We start from the raw sequence: 11,051 nt of genomic DNA, 5'->3' as shown, positions 1-11,051 counted from the left end.
ATGGTGCCGACTCTTACCAGTGACCAACTCCAATTGTACTGGGAAATGATCTGAAACAGAGATCGACATCATACTAGAAGCCAATGAGTATTGTCCTTCCAACTGCTTGGGACCCACCAGGAATCTATCTAACCTCTCCGAGATCTTAGTGAATTCAATCTCCTATTTGTCCAAGTGAATTTACCATTATTGGGAACCACATCAACAACCCCATTGGAAGCCACAAAATTTCGAAAGTCTCCAATGACCCTATTAACTTTGCCAATCCCTCCATACTTGTCTTCTAGATCCAATATAGCATTGAAATCACTAGCTATCACTAGCCAGTGATTGCCAATGCCATGTATATGTTCTGTGATCTCCATCCATATTTTCAACTTGTCCTTTGTTTTGGTAGGACCATACACATTGATCAGAGGGAACATCATATCTGACGACAAAAGTTTCACTCTACAAATCATCCAGCGATCCGATATCTCTTCAGGGAGGATCTTGACCACGTGGGGATTCAAACCACTCACAGAACCTCTAGCTTCTTTGAAACATCCTTCCCACCTAGAATAGGAATGAAGAAAGCTCAATGCTTTATCTATACCAAGTTTGGTTTCTTGTAGAAGAACTACGTCATTAGAAACCTTTTCTAATGAACATTTAACCAAGCGTTTTTTATCAGGCATCGCTAGACCCCTGACATTCCAAGTCAAAATCTTCATGCCTTTCCAAGGAAGGATTTACCCTCCCTTGGATCTCTTCATGAACTCAATAACACTCACAATACCCTTCTCCTTTGCCATGTCCTCTCTCAATTGTTTGGTGCTTCTTCTGCCGCGAGAGCCTTTGGCTCTCCCCAATAATGTATTAGCCGATTGACTAATGCATCTAGGGTCCAGGATATCCAATTCATCTACTCTTTCTAAGTTTTCCTCCGAATCCAGTTCGTAATCCACCTCTATATCAGAAACTCCTTTGCCGATAACCAAGGCTTTGTTCATCTCTTACCCCTTATGAGTAGACTCGAAGCCAGCGATCTCTCCTTCTTTAGGGATATAACTCTCTTTGTTCCCTTCCTCCATGGAAGGAAACCCAATAGACTTCAGAGTTCCAGAACGAGCACCCTCCTCCTTCCTCTGAGGGGTGCCAACTAGTTATTGGGTCTCAACCTCCATCTCCTAGCGGGCCTCACAAAGATCCTGCACTCGTTTTGCATATGAAGCCTGGTGCCACAACAACCACAATAACACTTGAAGTCCTCCACATCAATCTGTTGCCTCCATACACAACCTTCCGATTTCAAACATATGTTAGCGAGAACCTTCCTCACAATAGCGATTTTGACCCTAGCATATAGATAGGAGTCATTTTCCAGTAGGTTTTCATCTACCTCCAATAGAGTACCCAACATTCTACCAATTTTTTTCAAACTACTCTCTCCCCAATATTCAATCGGGAGATTGTACAACCGAATCCATATGGGTCTATCATACACTCCCAAAGGAACCGGGTTAAAATTGGGAAACCGCGGCTGCGAGTATAGCGGATGACTATCCAGAAACCAATTACCGTGGTGCAAAACTTTCTCTTTCTCCTCTTCTTTGTCAAATATAACTATAAAGAAACCCTTCAGAATAAATTTGATAATCACCTTGGTTGGCTAATGATCGTTAATCCAAGATTTGATCCTTCTCATTTCCATTTTGGGACCGACAACTCTGCAAATCAGGGCTGATTTCTCCCAAGGTTCTAAATCCTCAACAATCTTATCTGACAGGTCAATATCGACCAAGTTTGACACATCCTCCGAAAAACTCTCTGGCAAGAGAAATTCTCCCTCGACCCGGTCGCCTACAAATCCGCCATTGTCGCCTAACTGTCTGCTCGGATGTTTTCTCATGCTCCCCCGATTTCTCTTCAAAACCATATCTATATTTAATTTTTTATTAAAATTAAAATTAATAATTTAAAAATCAGAAATATTTCAAACATATATATATATATATATACCCAATATTTTCATATCTTATTCATCTAGAAAAAAATCAAAGTCCTTTTTCAATATTCTCAACCTAACTTTAACTACACTTTTGTTTTTATTATGTTTTAAAAAATATTTGTTTATTATAATTTTTTTTAAAGTTTAAATAAAAAGATAAAAGATCACTTAAATAATTATAATTAGAAATTAAAAAAATTATTATTACAATTATAATTATATAAGTTTATAATTAATTAAAATAAAGATTACAATTATAGATAATTATAATTTTATATTTTTACTATTTCTACAATACTAACTTGGCACCTGTTCCACTTCAAATTATACAAGAGGTTTTTAGGAATAAAGATTTCAATATATGCTTCCAAGTTCCAACGGTACAATTTGCCAGTTACAAGCGAGAGTGCCACTAATTACATCAAGGCATTAACATAATGGCTATTTTCCCGGAGATAAAGCATGATGGCTACCATAACCAGACAGCTTTATATTCAGATGAAAATACATTTTGCATGACTTGCAATTCAGAAGTTTACAAAAGAAAAATAGAACTTGTGACCAAATTCATAGATGTGATTGAAACTACGTAGGTTTCTGTGACGGTAAAAGAAATTCCTGTAATGCTGTCCACACAGAAATATCCCAGGTTTCCTCATGAGATGAGATTAACCCGCTATCATCAACCACATAGCGAGTGGAACCTGTGTATGGCAAAATCTGTAAGTGACTGTTGGTTATTGAATTTTTTCTTTTAATTGATAAAGATATGGCATTATATGCAACATAATTGGAAATAAATTGAGATATCTAATCCATTTCTGCTTTAATGTTTTCAAACTGTAGTTTCTGGGAAACATGGGATTTGTATATTTGGTATGGGTTACATAAATATGGTTATGTATGTTTGTTTGTGTTAGTAGACCATGTGATGTGGGTATTTGAATAGGGTCATGGTCATGGTCCCAGTCCCAGTATTAGGGTTTCCTGTTAATCATGTTTCAAAAAAATATCTTAGAGAATGATTAGTAGTAGATAAGAAGGTAAATATTTAAAAGAAATCAACTAGAACACGATTATCAAGTGTTAAAATTTTCTTACTAAGCTACTCAAATTTTTAAACATAACTGCAAAAGTCCTTGAACTCCAAACTTACCTTCATAAGGTTCAATGTGTGGATTCCAAGGAAACTTTAGGTACCTGAAAATATCAAAATATCTCATTAGGAAAAATTCATAAGGGTAAAATATCCTCTAAATTTGTGAAAAATTTCAGACTGAGAATAAAATTCATTAGAGGCTCAGCATTGATTTAGAGGCAAGTGATAAAGAAAATGATACTGAACAATTATTACTTAGTTACCTGCCTAATTTTTCATATAGATCATGCTGAATATGTATACAAGACTATCCGCACAAGAAGGAAATGCCAAAAGTTTAGATTTACTACAAACTTGAGCGTTATTCCTCAAAAAATTCTAGTAAAGGTAACTTCTCACAAACCTATTCGCTAGGGAGAAAAAAGTAATATCTCATGGAAGATTTGCTAGACCTATTACCAACCCCCTTGGTATATTTACCATGGATGCACACAAAGATTATTCCATTGGAGTGTTTACTACAGACCTAGGAGGGAAAGATATATCATTTCACTGATTTACTACAAACCCAGGGGAGATGTCATGATCCCAAACCTAACATCTCAATAAATTCAAAATCTGAGATCATTTAACAAGGAAATCACACAAATCGTGATGCAAGGGCAAGATAGTAAGGTTCGATCCTCTTTAACAAGCAATTTTTTAAGAGTAAACAAGGTGTTAAGGACGACTCGGTAAAGCAATAATTAGTCGAGAAAGAGAAGCAATTAGAGTCAAAGAGGAGACGCCACCCCTCATGGGAAAGGTTCCAACCAAATGTCACAACTTTCCAGCATAGAAAAAGGATAAATAAAAAAAAGAGATTTGTGGCATGGAACATCATTAAGCATTAATCAAATAAATCCTCAATATCGAAATCAGATACTGCACAAGCAGCAAGCAGATCGTATAACAAAACGGATTATTCCAACAGTAGCGATCAGCAGTCAAAAGGGAACAGAAGAAAACAAACATCAATCAGAACTTGAAAAATACAAAGGCAGATCAAGTCCACAAAGAGAATCAGACTAAATCAACATAGAGGAACAGCAACATCATCAAGGAGAATCAGATCAAAGTCTCCAATTAGAATCAAATCATTATTTCTGTGGTAACAATAATATATCTGCCATATCAATTATTGTATACCTATTTATATTGCTCATGCAGAAGGATGATGCTTGAGTATATATTTGTGTGGTAGAATATTGCCTATGCATTATAGATATTGATCCAATATGTGTTTATGATATAATGATATGCATACTTGTCTGAAATCCCTCTTGTGGGAGAAGGCCTGAGGAGTAAGAAGTTGGGTGGCGAGCTCGCTTGTAAGTAGGCCATCCTAGAATGATCATAGTGGCATCTAGGACTAAAGGGAACTTACAGAGTCAAGTAATCCTAGGCCTACAAGACTATCTTTCATACCTAGGGAGGAACACATGGAAGAAGAAGCAAATGAATCACACATGGATAATGTTGACGAGATTGTGGAAGCATATCATACACTTGATCCAGAATTTAGAAGTATCTCTTTTAAAGGTTATTGCGATGCCAAAATGAGAGCTGTAATTAATAAGAAAAGAAAAAGACATCATGACAAAGACCTAAAGGAGAGGGTGAGAAAGATGACCCTTCTTAGTTTTGATGAATCCAGGAAATTCACAGCATGTTCATGGGTCCTGTTGATGGTGTTTTTACGCACTTTGCAACATAGAATAAAATACTAAGTATTCTATCCTCTCTTGAACAGACTCCCCAAATGCTAAGCTGCGTGATCAACTGGGACGACTCCAAGGTTCTCGAATGTCAAGTCTTCACATGCTCTTGGATAGACTTAGTTGTTCGATGTGATATTGCTGGGATCACAAGGTGGACTTAAGTTGAATGCTTGAGTGCTTGAACGATGCTAGAATGTGGGAATTTCACTTAATTAAAAAAGGGAAAAAGGATAGGGTTTAGGAAGCTAATCTAATTCGAGGAATGTAAAAGCAATAGACAATCTTTGATGAAATTCAACTAAGTCTTGCTTTGACATGCTCTGAACATCTCTACATGGCCAGTACAATCTCCTAAGGATAGCTTTATAATATTCAAATCACCACCACAAGCATGGACACTATCAAGTTGATGCATATCAATGAAAGAGTGATAATTGAAGTTAAGTTTTGGCTAAAATGGATCTAGTTGACCATGCAAGGCACTTTACCATTGACAAGGTGTTAATAGCATGGATATACAAATTTTACCATTGATCATACACAAAGTCTTCCATTCATCTAGAAAATAACATGAAAATCAAATTGAGAAGTAGAGACCATGCAAATTGTTGAATCAACATATAGAATTCACCAAATCTTCAATGAAGTTTACATGCTTTTTGCAACAATATCTTGGCAACAATCTTTGCCTTCTCTTCCTACTCTATTCTAACTACTATCTGCTAGCTATCGATCAACTACTAACTATTCTCTATTCTCTTTTACAAATGAAGAAATGGAGCCTTATATAGTGCTCTCATTACAATTGAATGGCTCAGATTGATTCACAATCAATGGCCAAGATTGAAAGATAGAAACCCTAATTAGGGTTTGTTATATCCATTACAAAACATTTAATGCTTGACCGATGATAAAATTACATTTGATGGGACACATGTCCTTCCTTGAAAATTCGACCAATAGATAATGATGATAGGTACATCAAACTTTGTGCCCACATGTGGTAGTTATCTCTTTTGGTGGATGAGTTAGGTACATTGAATTTGGATGCCTTATCTTGAAATGATATGATTGGATAAATGTTGACTAGGCGCCACCTCAGCTTTTTTGATCTTTGTAACTCATCACAAGTTGTAATTGTAAATGAATGAGGCATATCTCTTGATATTCAACGTGTCCAAGCTCCCGATGTGATGATGACTTTGCTCATGTTGATTTTCTAAGTTTGATTAACTCTTCTGAAACTATCTCTTGTCTTGATCACTTGCATTCAGGAGCTTCCATCCAGCTATATTGACAATGATTCTTGGATTTCTGAAGGAAATGCAAGATTATGAAAATTTCCATCCTTGAGTGCTATATTTGATGTTGAGAGCTGCTCTTTGTTTTGTAGTGTTTTCCTTTTGATGCCTCCGTCCATGGTATGATATACTTCTTTGTTCAAAACCTTGATCCTTTCATCCTAGATATTGCTGAACTCCTTGTGATATCTCCTTAGAATGTAGATCTTCATGTTGATTTGGCCAAGGTTGATATCTCCCACATTGCCTTAAAATGGTGTAATTTTGGATTCCATTGCCTCTCCTCTCAAATCTTCCTTGATGAGGGCTAGCCATGCTCCTGCCATCTTCCACCTGTGAGAGTTGTCTAAATTAGTCTTATGATGTGACTTTTGATTGCAAATAGAAATCAATCACTTAGGCTAGGAATCGCAATTCCCAAAATCCCTTAATATGAATTCAAACCCTTAGGCTAGATTTTATCCTTTAACTGAATATGGCCCTCTCATCTAATGATAATTCATTTAAAAAGCTTAGAGATGATCAAAATTGTATTAAATTAATGAAAGTCCATGTGAAAACAACAAATGAAAGAAAAATCAGTCATGAGATAAGTTCTGATTTGATCCAAAATTGATGAAAAACGGGGTGTCTCAGACCTGGAATTTATGTCAAACAAACTAATATAACAATTGCTCGATCTCTTTGACAAAATCGTGCGTTCTTGAACGGATTGTGGAATCGCTGAATAGGTGAAAGTCACTGCCTTGCTGATGAATTCACTTGTATTATTGAGTCAGAATCACCTTCCCATGGTAGTTCGCTGTGATCGAATAATGGCAAATGAAACAAGGACTGATCAAAATCAAATGGCTGGCCTTAGAATTCGTGGACAGGTCATAATTGCTTGTGAAAAAGAAACCTTATTTGCTGTGGATGCCGCCTGGCACAATTGTTCTTTAGCTTTCAAATTGGAGGCCACTGTAAAGGCACATTAGCTTGGTAATATTTGATTGAAATGGAGATCGCTGGAGCTCAATTTGCTGATGTGAAACACAATGTCGCTGCCTTCTATACAATCAATTCACTATTTGATAATGATTTCAACACCTTCAATGTCTTTGCCCTGCTTAAATCAAAATCATTGTTAAATGAATGAAGTCAATGCCCTCTAAATGGCAAATTCGCTGACATCTGATTGGAGGTGATTGCTGTTCTGCAATGGCAATATTGATCTAGTGTTGCAAATTAAATGCCTTTAACCTGTGTAGCAACCTTCATTAAATATCTTTACAATTAATTCTTGAAGTCGATCTTGATTTTGCAACTCACATTTTAAATGAATCGCCCAGCTTGCTTCATGACAAGGTTTAATTTTAAAGCGGCGCCACCTATTCATACCTTGATGAAAGCAAGTTTACCAAATTAAATGTTGCACCTTGTACGCATTGAACTAAGGATGGCTTTCTCTCTTGCTCATTGCACCCATTAAATGGATTGCTTCGTTTTAAAATTCAAGGCAAGAATCATCTCTAACATTGGCGTTCATTAAATGATACATGCTAAGGCAAACTTGCTGAAGATGCACTTGCCTTTGCTAGGAGAGGTCATAAAAATCTCAAATCATAGAGGTGCTTAGTCAAAGGACAAGATGTCTTTGGTCAAAGGATGAGATAGCTTTGCCTTAGCAATAGAATCCCTAGTCAAAGGACAAAAGGTCCTTAGCCAAGGGATGAAATGTTCCTAGCCTAGGAAGGCTCGAGCATACAGCAGTGTAGATGTCCTTAGTCAAGGGATGAAATGTCCCTTGATTTCCATGCCTTAGCCAAATTTTGATGGCCATGCCGAGCTGGAAATTGCTAAAACCTTAAGTCGCTGATTTACCCTTAGTAAGGACAGACTGAGGCTTAAGTCGCACTTTTAGGTGTATTAAGGACCGACTCAAAATGCTTATGGTGTCGATTCTCCTTGTGAAAACTGAATGATATACTTGAATCGCTCGCCTTTCCTTGTACAAGTTGAATTCCTTATGTCACTGATCTGTCTTGGGCAGGGACATGTCAGTGCTTTGGATAGTCAAAAGGAAAATGCAAGGCATAATTCGCTTTGTGAATAATTAAAGGAAATCACAAGGCTAAGTTTTTGTTTGGTTGAATGATCAAAGGAAGAGCTGGCGTTGGTGATCTGGCCTCTATGGTGGCATTCTAAATGCCTAAGAAATATTTCGCTGCCCACTCCAAAGGTAGGTGGGGCATAAGCATGCTATGGGAGTAAAGGAAGTTGAAGGAAATCAGATGGAAGGGGGGTGCGATGAAGAAAAGATGCCATCGCAAAGGGAAAGATGAGGGGAAGTGGTAAGGAGATGCTATGGGGTTTGGGAATTAGGAAAAGGATACAAGAGGTTATAATAAGTGTTGCAGTGGGAGTTATAAGGAGTAATTGGGTAAAAGGTGGGGTAGGCTGAGGGGATAAAAGGTAGCTTGGGTAGTGGATAGGTAGGCTAAAGGGAGTAATGGGGTAAATAATATGACATGTAGGTTAGAGGATATAGGGAGTGGTAGGTATAAGAGGTAGGAAGAAAGGTGGGAAGGGAAGTTAGAAAGTGAGAAGATGAAAGATGGAGAGGTAGTGAAAGGGTATGTTAAGGGAGATAAAGGGGAATAAAGGGTATCGGATGAAGGCTGGAAAATGTAGGAAATGGAAGATATGAGGGGCGGTAGAGGAAGGAAGTGAAAGAAGATGGAGGGATAAGGGGATGGAAGATAGAGGGTGGAGGAATAAGGATTATGGGATGAAATGGAAGGAATTAAAGGGAAGTAGAAATGTAGGATTTGTTGTGAGGTATTCACACATCGCCCCATTGCAAATGGGGACCCCCACTTTTTTCTTGCTTTCTAGGATAGCATTAGAGTCCTTAACTATTAGCCTTTGCATTGAAGAGGTATTGATGATCGAGAAGCCAGGAGTCAGGTGGATAGCCAAGTGTGAAGTGTGAAGTGAGTGAGTTTGTAAAGTCTAGCTATCATGAGAGTCAATCATGAGTGAAGAAGGATTGCTAGTTAGAGGGTCACTTCAAGTGCTCCTCTTGAGGAGTGAACTGCACTTCATGTGCACCCCTTGTGGAGCGAACTTCTTGCACTTCTCCCACAGAGCGAAAACTAATCCTAAGACTACATGATGAATATCGCACAATGCATCAAAGTTGAGAGAGAGAGCGAAAGAGAGAAAAGGTGAGTTAGAGCATTCACTACCCTCAAAAGCGTACTTCATTTACCATCACTTTTGGAACAAATTTCCCTTAGACACCTTGTTTGAGTGTGAATTAGAACATTTGAATGAAGATGGTGAGCATGATTTCGATTTGAGGTCACCTCAAGTACTCCTTCTTTGGAGCAAAGTTTACTTCATGTATCCTTTGAGAGGAGCGAATTTTGCATTTTAGGCCCTCATGAGGTAAATTTGACATGTTTTTGTGAATGAAGACTTTAAAAACGTAAGGATTGAGTTGATGTAACAATGAAGTGATTGGAGGAAAGTTTGTTTTAGTTTGAAATTAACTTCAAGTTTTGAAGGAGATGAGCGAACTTCATGATTTGAAAGAGATGAGCGAACTTCATGTTTTGAAGGAGATGAGCGGACTTCAAGATTTAAGATGCAAGAGCGAACTTCACAAATCAAAGCATGAGTACAAACTTCGTGTACAAAGGATGTGGAGCGAACTTCATGTGCCTTAGTTTGAGAGAGACTTTCATGAACATGTCAACTAGAGCGCACTTCGTGTGAATGAGATTTTGAGCGAACTTCATGTGATGGCTGATAGGAGCAAACTTCATGAACTGAGAGAGAGGAGCGAACTTCATGTGTTCCACTCGCAGAGGTGACATGTTTTCATCAAAGAATGGTTAAAAGCAAGTTCAAAGATCACTTCATGAGAAGCAAGGTGAGAGCGAACTTCATATACATCAAGGCGAGAGCGAACTTAAAGTGTCCCTTCCTTAGAGCGACCTCAACTTCAAGTGCTCCCTCATGAGGCAAATTCTCTCTAAATGCTCTTATTAAACCTGCAAACCATATGAAATCACATAACTATATCAAACTAGGAGATTATATATAAGGTATATATCATGTGTGTTTGATGCTCATTTGTTTGTTTTGCAAGAGATGAAGAAAGAAATTAAGGGGAATCACATTGGAGGAGGATTGAAACAAGTTGCTCGAGGATCAAATCTCAACATCAAGATTTAGATACAAGGAAGATATCCTCAAGGGAACTTCATAGACAAGCACAAGAAGGTGATTACACAAGTAGCATTCACTTACACAAAGACATGATCTACAACACCAACAACATGAGAGGAGTCACATAGAAGAATTCCAAAGCAGAGAAGCAGTTGTGCCATCAAGAATTCGTTCGAAGACTGTTTGCCACATACGGGTAAATGATTAAACACAGAAAGTAAATGCACAGAACATAATGGAAATATATTAAAGAACCAATTTCTGTATTAATTCAACAGTCCATGTACATCAAGTGCTTATAACATCACATCTAGATATGACCATAATGATGCTACTTCGAAGGAAAGGTATGCAATATATAATACCCGAAGGGGTGCGACCAACTGCCCTTCGGGAAGACTAACTAACTGCCGTAACCCACAATTACTGACGACAACATAACATAATACGACAACATAACATAATCATTATTCCCGACAACATCATCCCCCCCAAGAAAAGAAGTCATCTCCGGACAACTTAATACAAAATAGAGATGAGGTTCATACACTAAACAAAATCAAGGTATAGAAGAAGAAGGGGGCTGAGGGGGCATCCCTGAAAGAGGTAGTTGCACCGCCGATGAAGAAGATGTAGGAGCTGCTGATGCCAGTCGATCTTGGAACTCATACACCTGCTGCGTC

General features: G+C 37.8%; 1 protein-coding gene across 2 annotated transcripts in view; it reads right to left on the bottom strand.

The window, feature by feature from the left end:
* Positions 1-2,326: 2,326 nt before the first annotated feature.
* The window catches only part of LOC131079336 (uncharacterized), a 115,095-nt gene continuing 106,370 nt past the window's right edge, over positions 2,327-11,051 (bottom strand). Inside the window, exons 5-6 of one of the 2 annotated variants that reach the window (XM_058017248.2) lie at positions 3,147-3,190; positions 2,327-2,694 (exon numbers count right to left, since the gene is read on the bottom strand). In XM_058017248.2, the coding sequence (XP_057873231.2) occupies positions 2,576-2,694; positions 3,147-3,190 (163 nt within the window). In that variant the 3' untranslated portion in view covers positions 2,327-2,575. Of the gene's footprint in view, positions 2,695-2,748; positions 2,978-3,146; positions 3,191-11,051 lie in introns of those variants that run through there. The other variant, XM_058017249.2, reaches the window with a different exon arrangement.

The sequence above is a fragment of the Cryptomeria japonica genome, chromosome 11, assembly GCF_030272615.1.
Source record: "Cryptomeria japonica chromosome 11, Sugi_1.0, whole genome shotgun sequence".
Taxonomy (NCBI): domain Eukaryota; kingdom Viridiplantae; phylum Streptophyta; class Pinopsida; order Cupressales; family Cupressaceae; genus Cryptomeria; species Cryptomeria japonica.
Note: the sequence above shows the minus strand (reverse complement) of the source record. Positions and strands in the feature narration are given on the sequence as shown.